The sequence below is a fragment of the Epinephelus moara genome, chromosome 10, assembly GCF_006386435.1.
Source record: "Epinephelus moara isolate mb chromosome 10, YSFRI_EMoa_1.0, whole genome shotgun sequence".
In the NCBI taxonomy this organism is placed as follows: domain Eukaryota; kingdom Metazoa; phylum Chordata; class Actinopteri; order Perciformes; family Serranidae; genus Epinephelus; species Epinephelus moara.
Window position 1 is genome coordinate 23,149,975 of NC_065515.1, and position 24,090 is coordinate 23,174,064.

A 24,090-nucleotide genomic window follows, 5' to 3' on the forward strand; every position below is an offset into this window, starting at 1 on the left:
TTTTTCTCCCGGCCTACTACTTCTGTCTACTATTACACTTCCAGGCAATACATGGTATGGTATGTGTGTGTTTTCAATATATGAATACGCAAACTTGTGTAAAAGTGCTTTGCCATACATGGATACATAAAACATGGTTACATGAACTCCAACCTTAATCAACTTATGCAAAATGAAATATTTACCTGATTAGTGGTTAAATCTTACACTACAGTACCAGGCTGTAAATGTATTTATTTCTGCTGTAAAGTTAGGCATTTTACCATGGGTGTCTGTGAGGTATGACTCAACTCTGGATCCAGTCTCAAGTGGCCATTCCAAGACTTGCAGTTTTCAGCACTTTGTGTTGTCTTCATTTTTCAGTCCCGGAGGTTGCAGCTTAGGTCCTCTCTGGGCAAGCACACCTTATACAGCCAGGACATGACTTATATTGCATTTTCTTTTGCCATCAAAAATCTACATCGTGTCCAGAGCATCTCGAAATAAAGATGAAGAGATGTGTTGTCCAGTTGGCTGTCACAGGCAGTAATGCACAACGTCAGTCTAACATTGTTAACCCACTTAACAGAGGCCACGCCCATGGCCATCCTAGTTTCAGAGTATGTGCCAAGGGGACATTTTGTTATCATCTGGTTGACAACACTGCACCGGCTGCACCAAGTCATTGCCTTCAAAGAAGAAGCCTGAGTATTGGAAAAGAGGCAAGTGGGGTGCCATGGTCATGCAGCCTAGACCCATGGGGTCCTTGTTCAAAAAGCAGGCAACCTGACAGACTGCCTATGACAGAAAGATGGAGGAAAGGGTCCTCACAGCCAGCTTAGCTGCTCTTTTAATTGGTCTTCATGAATATTTTATGAAATCGAGATGAAATTGAATCATGTTTTTTAACTGCTATAAGAAAGGCAACGGCATGGTGTGTGTCTGTATGACCGTACAGTGTGTATGTGTGTGTTTGACTGAATCCTGCCATATTCATGTGTCAGCATCAGCTCCACGTATTATCTGTACATGCCTGCTGTTGTGCACATTATCAGATTACTGCAGTGTTAGAGGGAGTGCAATAACTGCAGCAGCAGGGAGGACTGTGTGCCCTGTGCAGGTGGCTGTGGCTGTCCTCTCCATCCGTTCAAGAGGAAGCTGCTCTCCGCTCTCAGAAGGAATAAATCTTTTATTTGGTTTGTTGTATTTTTAACCAAGGGCTCCTGGTCACGCAACAACGCCCTGCTCTCCACCCCCTCTGCTCCCATCCTCTCTCTCTCTTCCTCTCAGCGCCACAACACACATTACCTGACACCATCATGCAAGAGACACGATCACATTTCTACTGGCGAGAAGCCATTGTTCTACTGGAACAGACCAGTGGTGGGTTTTTTTCTATCTTCAGTGTCTTGATTTTTCTGGCAAAATGCACATGCACAATTTTCCTCAAGTCAAACAAATTGTAATATATTTAAAGGTCTAATATCTGATGCACAACATTTTTACATAGAAATTAAACAAGTTAGGAGAATTTTAAACTATTACATTTTGTTATTTTAGGAAGCCTTGCATCCTGAACACCTGTATTTCTCTGGCTTTATGATGCACTTGATCTTAGTGGGCCAGACAGCCACGCCCAAATGTAACCTAAAAAGCTCAGCCCATTAGCTCATTCTTACCTCACCTCCCCTCTTTGTTACCAAGGGACGATGACTAAGGCGCAGTTAGACACACAGACAGCACTACAGATCAGTGTGTGTGTTGGGTGGGGTGATGGTGGGGGTGGGGGTGGGGGTGTGTGCTGTGTGAGCATACACAGAAGCGAAAGTAGTGACTCAGATTAGGTGCCAGATGAGGTAGACAGCCGAGATGAGAGGGCCAGAGGAAGATGGAAGATGAGTCAGACTGTTGACAGCGATTCTCTCACTCACAATCCCATCAACCATCGACCCTTGCCCTGACCCTGGATATACGATAGGGGGCTGTTTGGGTGTGTGTGTTTGCGTGAGTGTGTTTATGGTTCACAGGAGAGAGCAGTGGGACTGGATGCAGATGCTTGTTTCCTGTACGTGACCTCATCAAGAGAGCAGGGGGATGAAACCAGGATCACAGCACACAGTAATAATTAACGCACTTAGCAAGCTGTAATGTCAACGCTGCATTTAGACAAAAGGCCAGGAACTGAGCATGCTCATATTAGGCAATGTTAAGTCCCTAAATCAGCAATAATTATCATTTTTATATCAACAATAGAATACCTGACAACTTGCATGTGAAGGAGGTCACGTGTAGTGAAGAACCCACAGAGTATTACCAACCCACTCAGCTGTTCCCCTCAACTCCACTGAGGGTTTTAGCATCTTTCATCTCATTGGTTTGCTTCAGCTTTTCAACTTTTACTGTTTGGTTTCACTCTCACCACACTAACAGCATCATTTGCAGCCTCAGCAGGCAGCTGTTTTCAGCCAAAAAACAACTTGAAAACCCATTCCCCATCACGGAACTGCAGACAGACATAGTGAGCAACTAGCTGGTGAGCACAGTGGAGCATTTAGCAGCTAAAGAGCCAGATACATCCCCTGTAGGAGTTGGTGGAGAGTAAAACAGAGCCAAAAGGAGTGTACACATTGGACTGACTTTTGCATGCTATTGTTATTAATTAAAGTTGAAATGAAATGAGAAATGCCTTTTAAACCCTTTTAGATCACATCCACAGACAGTTTTTACACCTATTTAATATATGCCAAAAAATGACAACAAATCTATTCTTTGTATTCTTATATGAAAATCCAATTATGTGTTTTTCTTGTAAAAGAAAATACTACGTGTGCTTACATCAGTAGTGCCCAAACTTTTTTGAAAGGGGGCCAGATTAGATAATGTGAAAATACGAGAAGGCCAGCTGCTTCTCGTGTCATATAATACACACAAATGAGACAGATGCAACTGCTCAGGAAAACATATTCAACTTTCTACCACTCATGAAGGCAGCAACCTGGCTCTTGACTTTTTTTCTTTTCTGTGGTCATGTCTACTATCTAGCAGGAAATGTCTGTTGCCATTTGCTTGTTTACCATCTGTTTGTAAAAATGCATTAGTTAATGTCTTAGGTCCTTCTTGCTGCATGTCTACAAACTGTTTGATAGTCCTGCCATTGTGGGGTGACCTGAAAAAATGCTAAGTTAATCTACTTGAGCCACATATAGTATATTTTGAAAGACAAGCTGAAGGCTGTTTGAAATCGGCCCTACAGCCACGATTGGCATCCGGGCAGGACTTTGGACATGCCTGGTTTACATAGTACAGCTAGTACCAACCAAATTCAATCAATTATATCCTCCTGAGACCCTGTGTCCTCAAATGAGGACCTCCCATTTTGGGTTTATTTGACCTTGTACTTCATTCTACTTAAAACTGAGACCTGTTGACCTCATTCGTGGACATTTTTTTGTGCCATCTAGTGGTAGTATGAGCACAATACAATAATCCATGTAAAAACAAGATGGCAGCCATCTCTGCCAAGTCAGTCCACAGCCAATCCCAATACAAAAGTGGACAAGGGCCAAAACCTGATCTTGACCTGACTTAACCTGAAACTTGTTTATTTATGATTAATAATGTTTGTAGTTTGATATTGCAACAAATTTGAATTGAAATTTTAGCAACAGTAAGAAGCTACAACACCTTTAATTAGGAAGTACTCATTTGAAGCCATTGGGACTTTATTGTCATCTTGTTCGAGGACATTGGCACTTAATTATCGTTGACAGTGTTGAGTTTTTTATACTTAATCAGTCCTACTGATCACGACATCCACCCATCAATGAATCTGCAACTTTTAGCCACACAGAGCTAGTTAGCTAGCTAGCAACAGTATGCAACGTCACTGTGTCTTTGTTTCCCTAAATACCATGGTTAAGGGCCATGGGCTGGAATGAATTCCCTTTAGGAAAGTGGTAGCTGTGACAGCTCCAGATTATACACAAGGCATTTCACAGCGGCCCACTTCAACCATCAACATTACATGGAGCATACCATGGACTTCCTCTCCCTGGCAGATACCACTATCCCATCAGCTAACACTGTCAAGCATTAATGTCATGACATACCACTTTTCAACAACTAAACCTTTGTTTCACTTCTGAAACAATGTGTCTGAGGTCTAATTCATTCACTTAAAAATCTAATCCATTCATTAATTTATCTCTCCCTCTTCCTCCTCCTGATCTAACACTTTGAGGTGTGTGTGGAGCCAGCAGTCCGCTGTAGTTCTGTATCACGCTAAACTCTACCCGCCCATTTTTAGCAGTACAAATGCGATGGATCTGATTTAAATCCCTCTTGTAACTGTACACCAGTCAAATATTCTGTTTCACTGGGAAACATGTCACAGTACAGAAGCTCAAGACGCTCTAACTTCTGTTTCACTTGGACTTTAATGTTCCATATCTGCTGGCTGTTTGAGAACAAGCTTGTCATATCAGCTTAAAAGCTATGTGTCAATATTGTGTGTGTGTATTGTGTGGTTTCCACTTCCACCAAGTGGCAAAAAAAATATTTTTGGTCACATGTTGTAAGTAAGTTTATATACTGTAAGTTTATACTAGATCATGGTGGTAACGGTTGATGCAGGAGAGCTTAATATGACTACTAATAATACAAATAATGAGGATAATAATTTTATTATTATAATATTGCATTGTCGGGAAACAGTCAGACACACAATATATTTCCCAGCTGATCAAATTATTTCTTAAAAAAACTGAAACCTGTGCAAGTAGTTGGATGGCGGCTGTGTAATTTAGCCATATTGGCTTTAAATTAATTTGAAATGAGCTACAAAATGATGGCTGGGATTTTAGTTACTCCCCCCTCCCCTCCCCGCCGGCTCCTTTGCCTCTCCTTCTCCTTCCTCACGCTCTCTTTTCTCTGTGATAACAATCAGCAAATATGAAAAGTAAATTCTGGAGGAAATGTTGGCAAATGGGTTTTGGGTAGATTGTGCATGAATATTTAATTTAGTCATAAAGTAGGGGTTTAGTACATTAATGGCTTTTCCACTGCTGTCACTCCATTTGACCCCCCCCCCCCTTCTTTTCTCCCCTTCCCACCCAGATTAGGATGGTGGCTCAGTCCGCTGATTGGTTCTGTTAATGACCATATTTATACTGATTAGAACATTATAGATTTCTTTAGGAGGGGGTGGGGGTTGTCAGACTCGTATTAGAAGACTATTTATTAAATAAGAAAATGCTTTTTTTTCGTGATATTCCAAAGAAACTAATAGAATCCAATAACCAGAGAATCTGATAAAGACATTTATAGAGAAACTAAGCAGTTTGTCTTTTAGTCAGAATATCAATTTTACATTGTTTTGGAGTCTTTGCAAAATTGCATCTTCCCACTTATGGAGCTAAAGATCGAACTTTATCTGGATTTGTGCTCATAAAACATCCAAAAATAGAAGCGCAGAAGCGGGCTGCCTAGTCAGGTTACATGCCTAGAAAAATAAAACTAAATTATGTTCTCATATAACACTGTAGCTATTTTAAGACAATGCAGGACTCCAGTCTCTTTGGTCTGTATCAGTATTGTTTACTGTTCTGCTGGCTGCAGAGCCCCAGAGTCCACGCTGGCTGGCTGGACTACGGTGACAGCTGGAGTGGCCGTCACCTCTGGCTCCCAACTGCTTCCTTGTTTTCTGACCTAATAACACCTCAACTGGCAGGTCCAGTCTAGATTCACCTGTGGTAAACATCTGTGTACCTGAGCCAGAGAGATTTCTTTTTGCAAATAATGATTTAACCTTCTTGGAGTTCTATACAAGTGTGGCCTACTGCATCAGGTCAGTCCAATTAGTATCTGTTAGAGTGCTTTCAGACCTAGAGTTGTCTTGCTTCGGTCTGAATCAGGGACTAATTTTGTTTCAAAGTTGCACAATTGCCTAGAATTGGTTTGTGTTCTCACGGCAGCATTTACAAGTGGACCAGATAAAATGCCTTGCACAAGAAAGCTGCTCTTGATTGGTCAGAATTTCCATGCAGGAAAAATCCAGGAAGTAAACAAAACGTTGAAGAAGAGTACACTTGCAAGATAAATGTGACACTTTCTAATGTCACAATGGAGGGACAACTACGCAGGTTGATTTTAGCGCTGCTCATCGTGGACTATATTGCTGTCATTGTTCATTTTAGGCAAATCATACAGTTTGAAAAACGAGGCGCGGCTCCAACTAGAAAACAATGTTTTGATGCTTTAGGAGTCTGGTCTCACTACAAAGTCGTTGAAATCCGGCACTTGGGCAGTGACTTGCAGCGTTAGAAATCAACGAAAAAAGGCATCCTTTAACGTCAGCATGATACGTGACTGCTTGCCGCTATAGTTTAACAGCGCCCGGAGACGTCAGGGGAAAACGGGCGGGACAAGGACGAAAGTTAAGGCGGCAAAAGTCCGAGGGGGGTGGATGGGTCAAACAAACCACGACTTTCACCCAAGAGAGTGATGTTCGTATCCCGTAAAATGTTTAAGCCAAACCCTGTTGTTTTTTCCTAAACCTTACCACATGTTTTTGTTGTTGAAGGAAAAAAAACGTGAATTTGTGGCATTGTACCGACGTAGTGCTTTTATTTTGAAAGAGACTGTATGTAAATATTACATTTCCTGTGAAAACAGAAGTGTATCTTGAAAGAAGACAATGCACGTAACAGGCCAAACGTGACACGGTGTCCCAGAGCTTCAACAGCCAACACGCCCAGGGTAACTTTCACATTTTATGTGGACGTGGAAACTCAACGCCAATATGTGATGAGTTCAGAGTGAGAATGTGTTGGCATTGGATGTGCTGAATGTGCATATTAAGGCAGTACAGGAGGAGGTGCACATTAATAAACCTCCAGGACTGTAACATGCTCATGTTTAACACAAACAATGTGTAATGTGACTGCAGTTGGTTCGGGTCGAGATCGGAACACGTTCTCACCACAAATGAACCGCACCAGAGTTCGTTTGTAACCGGACCAAGACCACCTCTACAAGAAGGTCTTAGTCTGGTTGTTTTAGTGCGCAACTGAGTGTGATTGCTGTGGTCACACCTGCCCAAACAACCCGCACTTAGGGGGCAAATGAACTTGAGTTTGATTGAACCGAACCAAACAGGGCAGGTGTGAAAGCACCCTTAAGCTGACAGCCATGAAGAAGTATCATTTTGTGGCATTCAAATATCAAAACATACTGACATTGTCCTGTGTAGAGGTGAACCCCACAAACCTGGTACAGTAAATCAATCATTTTACCAAGAATAAACACAGTGTTGTTGGTTTAATCTGCTACAGTGGGTGTTTTGTCATTATGGTAGTGAGAGGGCAGTGGCCAGCCGCTCTGAGGCAGGGCTGGCTTCAACCAGGGTGTGATCCCTCAGCTCTTGGCTGTGTTTGATAAAGATTAATTCAATCCTATTTTCTGCCCTGAAATGCTTTTGCTAATGTAATTCTCTTGGTGTCAGATCCCCGCCCCCCCCCCCCCCCCCCCCCACTCTCTCTCCCTCTTTGTGTGTGTGTGTGTGTGTGTGTGTGTGTGTGTGTGTGTGTGTCGGTCCGTCTCTTTCTCCCTCCTAAGGAACACTAAGCACCTTATCCATGTTAAGGACTAACAAAAGCAGCGGGAAGAGAGAGCAGTGGTAGTGTGTTGTAATGCTCCACCATAGATTCATTATCTGTGTATAAGTACTGGCAGGCTGAACAGTGCTCACACTCTTCATCTGTTTGTTACAGAGTGTGTGTTTGTGTGTGTGCATCACAATGTGTGTGTGTGTGTGTGTGTGTGTGTGTTTGTGTGTGTGTGTGTGTGAGGATTTTGGAAATAGATTTGAAATGCTGTCAGGTTTAGAAGTTCTCACAGTGGTGAGTGAACATATACGTGTGTGTCTTCCTGATTCCATACATCTGCGGTGCTTTATATTCACACCATAATACAAACTGAGAAATGATTTTTCACATGATGCTATGGTAGTCAGTCTCCTCTAGTTTCACTTGCAGAGAACTGGAGAGCCAGTAGAGGGTGCTACACTATCCAAGAGATAATTAAATTAACCTCTTCCAGTTCTAAAAATTTGGACAGGACAGATCTGCATTTGCTTTTATTCTACACCATTTACTAGAAGTGTACTGCCCAATTTATGTTGCGTACAGTATCCTTCACAAGGCACAAGATATGCAAAAAGCAGATGTACTAATCAGGGAGTCTTTTATGTTAGTTACTGTTGTACAGACAGAGCAGGATTTGCTAAAGAAATCTAAATGTAACGTGATATAATGTTTTCTGGTGTAGTTAAGGGAGTGATAGCGGCTGACAGTAGCTGTTCTAATCAAGGCTTTCCCTCTATACAGCAGTGCTGAGGAGAACTAGATGTGTAAATGTTTCTCTGATTTTATTGATTCCTGCTGCAGCTCCATATCTGACTGATTGTAGAGAGTCAGTAGCCTCCACAGGTGGTAGCAGCAGAGTGTGTGTGCGTGCGTGTGTGTGTAGAGAGAGAGAGTTGGAGGCTGGGAGTGGAGGCCATGTGCGTGTAAATCTTTGTGTAAGTGAGTGTATGTGTAGCGGTGGACTGTGTGATCTCAGCTTGCTCTCTTGTTGCTCCGTGTCTCATGTTGTCACAGTGACCTCTACTGCTTACATGGTCACCCACCCCAGCATCCATACCTCCTCCATCACACACACATAGGGCACTAGAGCCATATCTTTACAGGCAACCCGCAGCCTGTACTGTGCTGGTGTACATTCACTCAAAGCAAAATCAGCAAAGAAACGTATCTAACACCCAAATACTAAAATGTTCCTCTTCCTACATCTTCCTACTAAGGAAGCATCTTGTTGAAATGACCTTCCCTCAGTCACAGCACAAGCATCATTATTATTTTTCAGTACTTCACTGAAGACTCAGCTCTCCAAAAAGCCCCTCACACCACCTTTTCTGCAGTGTGTCTGCAACACATGGTTCTCATCAACAAGCAATAATTTACAAAAAAAAATTCTACTCAGTAAAACATTTAAATACATTGAAAACCAAAGCATACATTATATTTAACTTTAGATTAAATAAACCTAAAAAAAAATCATTTTATCTTTTATTTTTTCTATTATCATTATGTTCTATAAAACAACTTTAAAGGGGCACTCCAGTGATTTTATATTTTGTATGTCAGTGTTACTTTACTAGGACCTAGAGTCCACTGTGTTTTTGGAGCTTGACCCATACAAGGGACTAAATGTCAGGATATCCTTGCCTTGGCCGCCTGGACTTTGATCACGTTATTATTTATTTTTTTTTGTTGTTGTTGTTGTTTTCAAATTTTATGGATATGCAATACAATAGCAGAGGGAAAAACTTATATTCAGCGGGAAACACACAAACACCACACCCTGTCACAACCTAAAAAGTAGGGATGCTTGATTATGGCAAAAATCATAATCACAGTTATTTTGGAAACATCATGCACTTATTGAAATAATTTTTAAAAAGTATTTCCAACAGTGGGTTTTCTATAACTTTAGCTATCATTTAATTGAAAAAAAAATTAAAAAGAGAAATGCCAAAAGAAAAATAAATTAAAAAATATGGTGCAAGAAGAGAGCAGTCAACTGTAATGACTGAGCAGTATGCGAGAGAATGAAACATATTGAAATTTAATTTCTAACTTTTTCCCCTGATGTTATGAATAAGTTGCTAAATTCTTTGCTTGTCACTTCATAGTAATGAAGTCAGTAAGGGGTCTGAAAAGTTGCTAAATCTAGCAGGAGCGCACTGCTGTAAAGAAAAGGGATGCGCTTGATTAATATGACAAAACAAGAGCATCACTGTGAAACAGAATGTGGCACAGTAATTGTTTTATCTTGATTATCTTGTTTTCATAATTGTTTGAAGCCAAAATCATAACTGAAAATAGATTTAAATGAGTTGCCCAGACCTGCTTGAAAGTTATTTTCCTTCTTACCTTTAAGTCAAACTTTATTTTTTAGATGACAGACAAATTGTCAGAGCACTGTTAACCTTCTTTACTCTTCCTATAGTGTTGGTGAATGTATATTCCAGTGTTGCGCCCAGTGGACTCCTCTCCACTCATATTGTATATTATGAATCAGTAAGTCAGTCTGAGTAAGAGCATCTGCTAAATACTGAAATAAGTGTTTAGCAGCCTATTGGAGAGTCCCACTCCAGGCAGCACTGTATGTGAGGAGAGAAGGACTCTGAGTAGCTGAGAGTCTCTTTGCTTATCCCTCTCAGCAACTGGTTAGTATGGTGCTTGAATATTAATGAAGTCTGTTCCTAAAAGCTGGCTTTGACTGTGACCTAGCCACACACACACACACACACACACACACACACACACACACACGAACACGAACACAGACCCTTCATCCCTTCCTAGGATGTGAAGATCTTCTTTCCTGAGGGACTGGTAGATGAGGAGGGCTGAGGTGTTGATTACTGCAGTGCTCAACAGTCAAGTGTGTGTGTCTTGTAAGTGTGTGTGTGTGTGTAGGGAGGCAGCAGGTTAAAGAGAGGGGCAGCCAGCTAGCGCCTCCTCTAGACTCCTTCTCAGCTGCTGGAGACATCAAGTGTAAAATTGCAGACTCTTTCAAACACACTCCATCAAAACCCATGAGGTCACACTTACACGCACACACACACTCACACGCAGTGTTGAGGAAACCGCTTTGAAAATATAGTTGTACCAGCTTGGAGATTCTTCATGTTGGATGTTGAGCTACACCGAGACTAACCTTACTAGAAGTACAGTTTTGTTACTCTGAAGAAGTATCTCAGACTACTTTGTAAAAAATGATGACACAAGAATTACTGAGTCAAATGTTACAAAGAGAAATGTAAGTGAAGACTGATAATCATTTAATCACATTTCTTTAACTTCCTTCTCTCTTTTTCTTCCAGCAACAACGACGTCTAGACCTGCTAACCATCACCAACCCTGGTAAGTCCCTAAAATCTTTACTTTCTCCCACCGTCCACCTCTCTGCTCTAACACCACTCCACCACAGATGTAAAGCTGCTCTGTGATGCTCCCACAGGAAGCTCAGCATCCGTGTTCTTCATTGTTTTTCATGTGGTATGATATGGATTTGACAGAAACATGCCAGTAAGGCACCCAGTGTATTTCCCTTTAACCCACTTTGAGATGCTAAAAGGGTTACAAGCTGTTTTCTGGACGCTGCTTTCCTACACAAACACATAACTTCACAGTTGGGTGGAGGGACGGGTGCAGATAACAGAGTGCTTGTGTTGTGGAGAAAACCCTGAAGCGGAAGCACTGCTGATTTGATGGCTGCTGGTCAGTTACTTGAGCTGTGTGAAGTGGTGCTGTCTTATGATGTGATGCATTACATGTCAAAGAACTGTTGCCTTGAAGCTCATAATGTTGGATAATATAGAGCCCAGGAATTAAGTTGTAGTCACACAAGTCATTAGGGCAAATGCCTCCAAGCGTACTGTGTGCGTGGTGGAAATTTATTTGCAAAGCACTGAACATAAAATGAGCACAAAACTGAAGACTTAAAGTAAAATATTTTGTAGGTAAACAGGACTCCCTCTGCACAGCCGGTGTTGAGGATCAGGTGCTGGTCGGCCGCAGGAACATCTCAGATAAAATCATGAACATAAACCACCACACACTAAATTACATTACTGTGATTTTATTAAGAGCGAACAACGCGTTTCGCCCGTGGCTTCTTCAGGTCCGCTCAGCAGAATCACATGAGCACTCACAGGTGTGCTAAATATACACGGGTCACATGACTTTTTATCACAGTTATTTTACCCTTCTTTTTCAATATTTTTTCTTTCACATTCTTCAGAATTACATAGATAAAAAACAAAGCAAGATTCATAAAGACTACAAGAGTTAGAAGAATAATATGTGATTTAACCTCATCTCATTACGTAAATGACTGAGACAGAGATTTTATTAATAAAGAAAGACTGCAGGTCCTTCTTCTGTAAAATATTCTTCTAAAATAATTTGCACCTAGAAAAGAAACACACATACCTTATCACAGAATGATTTGCAGTTGTACAATTTTATATCATTTCACAGACAAAGAAACCCACTGTGACTAGAACATCAATCTATGCAATTATAATATGCCATGTCTGCTACATCAACCCAGTCTCACTCTGAACCTGTCTAATACTGGTGTTTGGTCTGTGGCTTGTTGGTGTCAGACACTAATGCACAGAGGCACCCTTAAGCAACAGTATGGCTGCCCTGGGAGGCAGCATTTGTTGATTCTCCAGGCAAGTACTATAGTATTAAGAGTGAGAAAGTCAGGATAGGTGGACTTTTACCCAACAGCCCGCTGTTTGTGTCCCGTGTGAAACCAAATGTTAATCGAGTTATTTTAATAACAACACAGTGTGCTAGTATGTGTAGCATACAATGCTAGTGATGCATGTCAAGTGATGTTATATTACGGTAGTAATAGAAGTAGTTATTTTAAGTCAAACCATGATGTTTCTTTTATTTCTAAACCTAAGCATGTCCTTATGTTGTCTAAACTTAAGGAAGTAAACCTGAAAATTATGTTGTTGTTCTTTACCAATGTCCTAAGTTTGGGGCCACTGTGGCTCAGAGGTAGAGCGGGTCGTCCATTAATCGGAAGATGGCTGTTCAAAGGTTGAAAGCAAATGTATGTAATCCTAATGATCGTAAATTGACATGCCGTCCCTGAACGTGCACGAGGGGTCCTTAGCGCATCATGTTTTGATGTAACAGGACACTGTCCAAGTGTCAATATTTGGCAAAGTAAGAGTGAGAATGTGTCGTCTACATCTGATGACCCTGAAGTGTTCATGTGCCAAAATCTGGGCTCACACAGGACTGGCCAACACACATGCTCTGGAGTAGGGTTGCAAGAGTGAGATTTTCACAGTACGATAATCTTCTCAAAAAGTATTGCATATTATTTTTTCTGTTGTTGTGAAAACGTGTCATAACATTTATTTTCCAAGTAACAAGATACTTCACAATAATAGCCAATGACATACCTGCTTATTACATTATAACAAGAAACTCAGCTAATTATAACAACTTATCATTACAAGTTTTTACACTGTTTTAATGAGAAAAAGATCCAGTGAATTCTCATAGTAGGTTATATATATGTTTTTCAAGATCTTGCCCAGTAGTGGGGTTTTTTTTGTTTGTTTTTTACATGGGAAAAGTAAAGAGGTTTAAGTCAAGGAGTGCACCTCTAACTTAAGTATGGTGGTTTCACAGTATGACGATACCTGTATTGCCCAATTATCATCATTATTATCAGTTACAGTGACACCTAAAGGAGTGACAGCAGAAGGCTCTCATAATACTTCCGATAAAGCCGTCAAGTTACAACACTCCAAGTTCTTCTTCTGGGATGGATTACATTTGTTCTAATGACACTAGTTATTAAACCATGTTGATTGAGACATTCAAACCACTGAATGTGTTTGTTTTGATCTAATTAGATTACTAGTTTAAGTTTCTCATTACACTCTTATTATGTGCCAGCGTCTGTGTGACACCTGATCACAGCAGTGACTGAGTAACTGTGTGACTGCATGTAAGTGCATGTATGTATGGCTCTTCAACATACATGAATTATTACGACCTAAGTCAAGATTTTTCTTTTTCTTAAGTGTTTTTTTATCCCTCTTTAGGCGTGAAAATGTTTTTCACATGTCCACACGGGTGGACAGCATGCATTTAAGTTTTCAACTGAAGAAATACAAACCAATTTAAAAATGTATTTCTATCATGTGAAACTATAACAACATATTTTTAATGCTGTCAAACTAGTGTGTTCACATATTTTAACATTTTCTAATACAATACCATGCAAAAGCGTTGAACTTTGCTCCTGACTCCTCAGCTTCTCCCCTCTCTTTCTACTCCTCCCTCACCCACCTCCCCCTGTTGAACTATATAATTTTTTCAATGATCATTTTCTGCAAAAATATTGTGAAAATATTGTTTCTGTTACAAAAACTGTAAATTAAATTCTAATGACTTATATTAATTGATTTGCAGCCAGAAACATCACTGCAGATGAAGTATTTTCAAGAACAACAAAGCTGCAGTAATAGTATTAATGGTAGTTGAAATGTAGTCAGCGATGCATGACGCCCAGTTTAGTGGACAGATATTTAATTGTAATTTCCTCACAACATAAAATTAATACTTGAAAGATTTACCAACCGTATTACTTCTTAGAAGTTACATAATTTTTCCAGATTTGATCTACCTGCCAGGGTCTCCTGTTATCAATCAATCAATCAATCAATTTTATTTATAAAGCCCAATATCATAAATCACAATTTGCCTCACAGGGCTTTACAGCATACAACATCCCTCTGTCCTTAGGACCCTCACAGCGGATAAGGAAAAACTCCCCCAAAAAATCCCTTTAACGGGGAAAACCTCAGGAAGAGCAACTGAGGAGAGATCCCTCTTCCCAATATAGAAGGATTGGCAAGGTGTTTTTGAGCTGCACAACATTTTCTGCATTTCGTCGACCATCTTGCTTTTTAAAGGTTTGTGTTGCACTGACAACACCTGGCCAGTGGGTGGCAGTGTGTGGCATGACCCACTAGGGTCCACTGTAGTGACTTAAATGCAACTACAGCATCAAAACCCACAAGAAAATGTCTTTTTAAATAGCTGTCCACTGCAGTGACCACTATGTATGAAAGGGTTAAGTGAAGTGTGTGTTGTTAAGTAGGATGTAATTTTGACTTAACCATGCATGTTAACACGTTACTTGTGTGTGTTTACAAAGTGTTTTCACATATAAATGTTATGACACGTTTGCATATGCTCCTGAAACCCTCTGGTGTACATGTCTGAAACTCTTTCATACACACAACTGAAATGCCTCATGCTCATACAGGCACACACTCCAGAAACACTCACTTAAACCCACATATATACACATTCATAAGTCTCTCATTATTGAAACAATGTCGTAAACATGTCCTATAATTTGTTGACAGTCAGTTGCAAGCAATAGGAAAAAACAGCTGCAATTTTCTATGCACTTCCAAAATATTTTCATATGCAGAATGTGATCCCTCTTGCAGGACACAATGTTGAGACACCCATGCACGACAGAAACAGCATTCCAATAAAAAATATATATACAGTATCAATAATACTGTTTACTGTTTCAGATAGACTTAGCATTGTTTTTGTAAGAGGAAGCATTTTAAATGTAGTTGCATGTGAAGAACTTAAAAGAAACACTTTATCTTTATGAGCCTAGTTTGTGTACTTTCTGTTCAATGTTTGATGTCTGTTAGAGAATCTCACAGAATTTTCCTTCTGCGTGTGAGAGGCAAAATATGTGCACTGTTTGAAAGTAGTTTGAACCGCATCCAACGCGCACCTCAAACTCGTAACATGCAGTTAGTCAGACGCGCATATGGTGCTCCAAGTTTGATTGGATGTGGAAACATGTCACAAAGTAGCTGCACTTTTTCGAAATCTCTGCCAGTCTCTGACTATAGAGGCAGCTGCAAGTGCAAGGGATCCGCTGAGATGGAAAGCGAGGAGAAAATCGAAAAATGGGGGAGGAGAAACAGATGGGGACGGCAAGGAGGATACAGAGACCCATATGTCTAAAGTATCTGGATGATCTAATATGCTTTGATTAGAATAATGCTTATGTGAGGCTCGTGGAGACCGGGTTAATTTAGCAGGTTTATGTTGCAGCTGTTCCTCAGGCCCTGGGCAGAGGCAAGACTTGCCTCTGAACTTCATAGTTTGACAGAGGGCAACCAGAGAGACAGGAAGCACTGGGAATAAGGGACAGAATGTTTAGCATGTAACATATATAACATGTATACAACCACTAGTTTGAACCAAAGTGACCTCAGGAAGTTTCATTTCATGAGGTGTGTTCATGATTTATTTGTGAGGAGCTGTTTTCGAATGTATTTTGTGGTTTTGATGTTAGAAATCTAACTATTTAAATGATAAATTATGTCATGGGACCATGGGAAGATTAGCTGATTGCCATTCTTTAAATAAATAAATAAACAAAAGAGTCCTGTTCACAGACGTGGCTTTTCAGACCAATCTGAACACATTCGATCTGCGGACACACTGGTAAATTTCTAACAAACTATCCACCAAAATCAAACTCTGAATAATCAGAAAAAGAGGCCACTGAGTTTTAGAATCATGTTCTGTTTTACATCTATAACACATTATTTAAAGATATAATATGTAACTTTTTTGCATTAAAGTGTCTTAAAACTAGACCAATGTTATATATTTTGTTGAGTTGTATACTTACATTATCCCAAATGTTTCCAACGATGCTCAAACTCAGAGAAATCTGTGATTTTAATCAAGGACATGGTCAGTCTGTTAGTGCCGTTAGATACCATTTGTCAGGCTGTCTGCCAGAACCTGGCATAAATAGATTTTTTATATAGTTTTAAGCCACATTTTTATGATACACTTTTTAGATCTTGGTCATTTTTAACTATATATATTTAATCAGAAGAAGGATTTTAGTCATATCATGTCTGGATCTTACATTTAAGAGAAACAAGCTGAGCAAAGGGTGGCAGCTCGGCTCCAGCCCCTGCTGCACCAAACTGCATCAGAGAAACACTGATTTGTAGCATGATACAGGTTAAGTCATGGTGTTTACCAGTTTAAATCACAAGGTTTGTTTGTTTTGGAGAGGAAGAGACCTCTGCGGATGATTCGGCTTCCTGCAAGAACCTCCTGAATGTCTGGGGCTGGTTGCACAAAACACCTTAAGTTTGTTCCTTAAGTTTGAAATACCTTGCCAATAATTGACTGAAATCATCCCATTGCATAAAACCACAGAGCAATCATTAATTGTAAAGGTACTAGAGGAGTGCAGCTTTGCAAAGTTGAGTGCTCCAACTCCAGGTGGTCACAATCATAAATTGACTTGACTTAGTCACAAAACACTCGGGAAGCCATTTTTTTTTCTCATTCATCTCCATAAACTCAGCCGTGTTGGAGTCAGCAGTACTTTGTTTTTTTCCTTACTTTGGTTTTTAAGGTCCAGCAAACTGTAAGCAATTCCTCAAGTATAGGACCAAGATAATGTGAAACACTTCAATCGTTGAGTAAACATTTTAAGGAAACGTAAAGGAGAAGACTTAATGTTTTGTGCAACCGATTTTATCTCAAGGAAACCTTAGCTCTTAACTTTAAGGAAAGTCTTAACTTAAGGTGCTTTGTGCAACTGGCCTCTGGATCTTAAGTTATCAGAGAAAAAAGGTGAGCACACATTAGCAGGTGCTGAGCTAGCAGCCCCTCGCCAATGAGCCGAACAGCATCAGAGAAACACAGATTTGTAACATAAAACTGGTTTTATCAGTGTTTTTAGTGGTTTAAATCATTTGGTCTGTTTGTTTTGAAGAGGAAGAGACCCCTGAGAGACCCCTGAGAGACCCCTGGCAGCAAAATATTACATATTGTTTATTTAAATGTTTGTTAATGATCTTCAGGACCCTTCAGATACAGCAGGGTACATCATCATGCAAGCCTGGACTCTTTCTTTTCCACCACAGCAATTGCTCGTCTTTTGTTGTGCTGCGCAAAGTGAACAGTCACAGGAAGTCCTTCTCTTCCATTTAAGCTCCCGCCACCTTCGAGGTCTCTGCACGGCCTCATTATATTGTCGAAACTGAATGCAAAAACAATCAACTTTAACTAAAACTTTAAGCAACCAGAAAAGGGAAAAGTAAAGGAATCTGAATGCTTAACAATGCCACTGTACTCACCAAGGTTATTGTAATTTTGCCTTCTATTCTTTGTTGGTTAGTCTTTATACTGCGACAAACTTTAGCACTCTATGGTGTCTTAAATGAGGTAAAATGGCTCAAAAACCTAATAAATACGGAGAATTTTTCTGTTGCTACAAAGTTTTACTCCGGTGAAAACAAAAAATGACACAGTTACAGTCACCATCATAATACATCTTAAATTTTTTGCATGTCCTCTTTGAATGAGCTTACAGTATATTCCAGTAGAACTTCTCCCTTCAGGGTTTAGGCTACACTCGTGGAGGGGCCCCAGATAGACTGAAATAGCTTTCAATTACTTCTCACTGAAAGGTTTCTTCCTCTGACCAGTGTAGAGCTCAGTGTGCTGTGTAAATTATTGCAGGTCATTATTCAGGCTGTTGTTACGTGTGGCCTTGAAGGGAAGTCTATTATATTCTTAACTTGGCAGACATATTTTATCCTGCCCTACTGCTTATTACTATTCACAGTGGGTAAGCGGACACACACACACACACACACACGCACGCACACATTGAACACGGTGAAGGTTATTATGATGGCTGTATGAAGAGCAGGTGAGGCTTTCAGATGAATGACTCTGATAGGGAAACACAGGCAGGACACCCTCTCCTTCTCCCCGCAGATTAAAGGAGTTTCCGCTCCTTCGCTCCCTTTCTCCTTGTCACCCTCTCGCGCGCCTCTCTTTCTCGCTGCTGTTGGCACTTCTGCCTCTGCTCGTTTGACTTAGCGTCTCTCGTTATCTCCTGTTATTTATTAGTGATCTTATATTATCACGTCCCCTTTGTTTGTGCCCTCTCTGTGTTTGTGTATTCCCTCCTTTCTTTATCCTTTCACCTCTCGTCGTCTCGTCTCCATAGCATGGACAGCAGGAGGAATCACAGGGTGTGAACAAACTAATGGGCTCAAGTGGCTTCATAACGTGCTGTGTGTGCGAGAGAGAGAAAGAGGTTTGATGAGGATTCTGCCCCCGCTGCTCTGTTGGCCTCTGTCTCTAATGGCGTTCATTAGCTGCTCACACTTACACATGTGTTCCCGCACATGTAATTGAGTGCATATATACTCTACATATGGCTCTGATATATATATGCACACAGTGAAGAACAAAACACACACACGGTGTCCCTTTACTCTGTCTTCCTCATCTCACACACACATGCTCACTCACTCCCACACACAGACCCACTCAAACCTCACTCGGCCCTCTTTAATTGGACACTTGAGCAGCGCACGGCTGCATCTGGCTCCTGTTGAACACAGCCTGACATTTCAGACTGCTGACCTTTCCAGCCCCGCCACAACTAAATAATGATTAGTCCTGGCAACTGTTCCACCACAGCAGCAGCCAGGTAGACACACACACACACTCATGCATATGAGCAGGTACACATACCACACACACACAGGTGCAGGCAGCACAAAACAAAACAACAAAAACACCTGCATGGAAGGCTTTGTCTTTTCACAGTGAGAAAATGGGGTGCAGACATTGATTCGAGAGGCCATTGTCATTCTTTTGGTTTATCGATTAGATTGTCCTTTTCCATATCTGCAGTCAGCACCCAATAATGTGTTGTTCTAAATTAACTCTGCTTGCCTCTGTTTAGTTTCTGCTTTCCCCTTTATGCGCTCTCAGCATTACAGTGGAAAAAAGGTCAATCATATTCATGAGATCTGGGCAGATTTGAGAGGATGGTTGTGTGTGAGTGAGTGAGTGAGTGAGTGTGTGTTTGTGTACTTGTGCACACACTTTTAGGTTTGTGCACAGATGCATGCAGCTCGTGTGTGCGCCTGTGTGTGTGTGTGAGCGTCTAAAGCAATGAAGTAGCGTGGAGATAATAGGCAGTTCTCAGATCTTTCCTCTCACTTTCTTCTTTTTCACTCTATCACTTCTCTCTTTGTATCTCCATTTCCCTGCTGTTTCTGTCAGAACAGAATAGAAATGCTCTTTATTAGCGCCCCTCTCTCTACAGATAGTCTTTGTGTTTCCTGCTTTGCTCTCTCCAGACAAAACCACTGTACATATCTGTGAGGTCAGAGGTCACATTTTGCACGGCCAGCTGCTCGCATTCAAACGCTGAGTCTGAATCTTTTCATTCTACACAGGTCTGGTCTGGAAATTGAAGTATGTAAATCCAGCATGTGAGTTGCGGGAGTATACGTACAAGATTATTAAGTATGGAGCCGATGGTCACAACTGTAATTATTTCAGCCTTATCGTTGCCATGGAAACAACCTGGTCAGGGCATATGTTAAATAAAATCAGACATCAAAGCAGGAAAAACAGCAGCTCATGTTGCTAATTTAAATTTTGATGCATCTTTTGAAAAAATGGCTGCATGTTTTTTGATCATATAGAGGAGTATTCAGAGGATACACTGAGTGCACAACTCAAACATAGCTAAAATTTTACAGTCTTAAATAGCTTACCAAAATCACCATTCTTACAAGTGTTTGAATATGCAAGCAAATTTTTGGTGGTAGTTGTTACAGTAAGATTATTCACTGTCACAAGTGCATTTATTTTACACACCACAGCATGGGTAGATTATGAGACAATGGGCCCCTGGGCACAGCTATGCAGAGGGCCCCAAAACCTCTCCTACAGAGGAGCAAGACAGACTCAGATTGCACCTACTTATTGGCCACACATCTGTATTGGCCGATATCCACTGCCATCTACCATAAGCCTATCGTCAAATAAGACGGAATTCACTGATGGCAGTGACCGATATTTTTCCATTGTGTCACAACAATTTTGCACAGGCTAAAAAGCAGGACTCGAGATTAATAGCGTCCGTTGTCCCAGGGACAATAGAAAACATGTTTAGGACAAACAGATCTTCCTCGGGACGCCTTTGGGACAAAAGACCCAGTAAACTCACTATCAACATGTCAGGGGATGCACCCCATTGTTTCCCTGCTAATGCTACATTGTGAACAGCATGTGTTGACATTGGCAACAGGAGAGCTAACGTTAGCCATTAGCAGCCGATGCTGACAGAGGTTGCATGAAGTTACATTATGAGGCGTTCAAGCTCTATTCAGCAAAAATTAGTAGTAGGCGAAGGTCAGTTATAAAGTTGTCAAGATGTGTTCATATGTAATCCTGTAAAATTCAGTGTTTGGTGAGAAATGTGAATAAATACAGTTGTTTGAAGGAGAAATTTGTTGATGTTTCCCTAGCATTATAAAATAGATTTTAAAGAGGAAATCATGACATATTAAATATAATAACAATATAATTTTCCGTGTGAAAAATTTAAAGGTTGGTTCATAAATTTGTTTGATTGAATTTGTGCTCATTCAAAGATAGTGTAATGATGTGCTAAATAACTTTAAAACTGCTCAGTTATTTTTTATATAGTGTAGACTTCTTTGTGTCGCTGGCCCAAAAGGAGGAATAAATAACAACAATAATAAGATAAACAACAATATAAAAACATCTATATAAGTATCGGCTATCGGCCAAATAATTATTTTGAACATTGGCATTGACCCAGAATGTCACAGTTATTTAGCCTCTTTTTGTGTTTGTTTTGCATGTTTGTATTTGTTTCTCATTCCTTTGTGGTCCTTTGAGTCTCTTTGTAGTTGCTTTGCATCTTCTTGTGTTCATTTTGAGTCTCTTTGTAGTCATGTTGTGTTTCTCTGTGGTCGTTATGTGTCTCTCTGTGTCTCTTTACAGCTGTTTTGCATGTCCTTTATGGTCTTTTTGTTGACAAGTTGTGTCTACATGTAGCTGTTTAATGTGTCTCTGTGGTCATTTTGAGTCTCTTTCTGCTCCGCATGTTAATTTGAGTAAGATTTTGCAGGTGAAGGCCAGGTGGGCCCCTGACACTGTGGGTCCCGGGCCTGTGCCCGATAGGCCCATCTATTAATCCTTGAACGCACCATAGCTGATACCCAGATCTAGTAGTCAGTGATTACATACATATGATAAATTTGAAGGAATCTGCAGTGTGCTGGAGAAATCCCTCGCTGTGCAGCAAATGTGTTATCAGCTACAATATGACCTACAAATCTAGATAAACAGCCGTGATTTGGAGGTTAAGTCATTACTTTGTCTTCTTAATCTTTAACTTGTGCTACAGCTGACGAATTAACAAGTGAGAGAAATGTGTCGTCCATGTCACTCTTTCCCCAATACAGTACACATGAAAATGAGGTTTCTTACCAGGATGGCAATTACAGTTACTCAAATTGCCAGGAGGGGCAACAGTTAATAAAACAAACACGCCATTAGGAAAAAAACATGGAAATTGGTTTTAGCCGTTGATAGCCAATTATTACAGAAAGCTCAGCCATCAGCAACAAGTTTTTTGTCTACCAAACTCATTATGGTCAGCTAAAACACGACAAGCACTAACCTCATAAAATGAAAAAAAATAAGAGAAAATTGTTTGTAAAACTTAAAGGAAATAATCTTTTTAATTCTTACTTTTCATTATGCGCAGGGAGACTCCCATGAGCCTTTCTTTCTCTCCGAGGAAGCACCAGCATTAACAGTGGCGCTCTATTTGCATAACACGTGTCAGAATACTGGGATTACTTGGAAGAAAATTGTCTGCAGTGTGAACGTGGGGTTAACAGAGTTTTCTCTAATTTACACAATGCACCAGCCTGGCCTTCTCTCAGCCATTTAATAGCTTCCATTTCTTCAGATGAAAGTCTCCGGGCTGCCATCCAAACAATATAGTGATATATCATGTATTTATGTCTTTGTTGTGGTGGTGGTGCTGCTGTTGTTTTGAATATGATGTATTTTTCTTGGTCCTCTTGCAAATTGCATTCATGGAGTTCTGTCATATTGGTGTAGTAAGAGTTTCCCTGCCGCCTCTAACTCCTATAAAATACTTGCTGCATGAAACACAGGGAGAATATTTAAAGTCTTTGTGGTGGTACCTTTACTGTTTGACTTTGAAGAAGACAGCTTTGTGTCAGAACATTAATCTTTTTTTTATTCCTGCAGATAAATGAAAGTTAACCCCTCGTGCATAACGGTTTCTTTTTCTGTTCAACTGTACAGACTTTCATCAGCCGATCTTTATCTACTGGACCAATCCCCCTTTGAGTTACGCTGAAACCTACACTCATTCATTAAGCTCTCATTTCATCACCATTTACTTCCATCTTTCTAGAACTGCACATCTTAGAGTTGAGCAACAAAGATCTATTCGGCAGAGAGGCTGCAGTTCTGTGCGCACCAAGCTTTAGCATTGTTAGCCACGCTCACTGTATTTCTCTGAAATGCTAATTGTGACCTGTGTGACTCCTTTTGAAATAGAGAAAAGTGTTTAAACTCCATTTTCTTCTCCAATTGGTAACACTACACCAGGCCTCTTTTAATTGTTGAAAATGAAAAAGCCAGTGGCAGCAGTAGGTCTATGTACAACAAACAGAAACTGGAGCTCTGCTGCTGTCGTTAATACTTTAAAGCAGCTACAAGGAGTTTTTAACTCACTGTGAAACCACTCAGTTTAATACTGATGCTTCTATATGACTTGCGTAAGCACATGAGACCATCAGTGAGTAGACTGGTTATTTTTTTATAGTTATTCTTGATGCTCGTCCCCAGATCCGATTTTCCACAAAATCAGTCCAAACGCTATACGGCATGCAGACTGGAAGAGCCTATGTTTACATCCTCCCTGGTAAAGCTTTTGCAGCAAGTAGTACGTTAGCATATTAAAAGGAAGCAGGAGGAGATTTTTCTTTTTGTATTTTTGATGTTATAGCCTATTTTGTGGTTATTGCTGAACAAAAAAAATCTAAAAGGGACAGGCTCAGAGGTAGAGTGGGTGGTCCACTAATCGTGGATCGGCGCTTCCATCCCTGGCTCCTCCAGTCTGCATGTTAAAGTATCCTTGAGCAAGATACTGAATCCCAAATTGCTGCTGATGGCTGTTCCATTGGTGTGAGTGTGTTAAAAACTGAGTAGGTCCATTTACCATTTACATGAGTGAATGCAGGTGATTGACCATTGCTCAGGCAATATTGAATGTGGGCAGCGCCTGATGTGACCAACATTAAAAGCTAGCTTGCTAAACAATGCTAGCTAGCTTGGTTATAAATGCAGCCAAATATGATGTTGTTGGTTCATTTTCCATTTTCTCATGTTCCATGCCTGTCTCCTGACTCACTGCAGGCCAGGAAGAAGCTCTCCTGTGGGGGAGTTTGTATTTTTCATCTCCTATATCATAGAATATCAGCTTGTTAAACACGGCAACAATCAGTGTCTACTTTACTCATGTCTTTGCTATTGTTTAGGC

At 40.5% G+C, this 24,090-nt stretch overlaps 1 protein-coding gene across 1 annotated transcript in view; it reads left to right on the top strand.

The window, feature by feature from the left end:
• agbl4 (AGBL carboxypeptidase 4) overlaps positions 1 to 24,090 on the top strand; it is a 389,306-nt gene that overhangs the window by 253,746 nt on the left and 111,470 nt on the right. Inside the window, exon 6 of the mRNA XM_050054625.1 lies at positions 10,928 to 10,967. Within this exon, the coding sequence (XP_049910582.1) occupies positions 10,928 to 10,967 (40 nt within the window). The remainder of the gene's footprint in view (positions 1 to 10,927; positions 10,968 to 24,090) is intronic.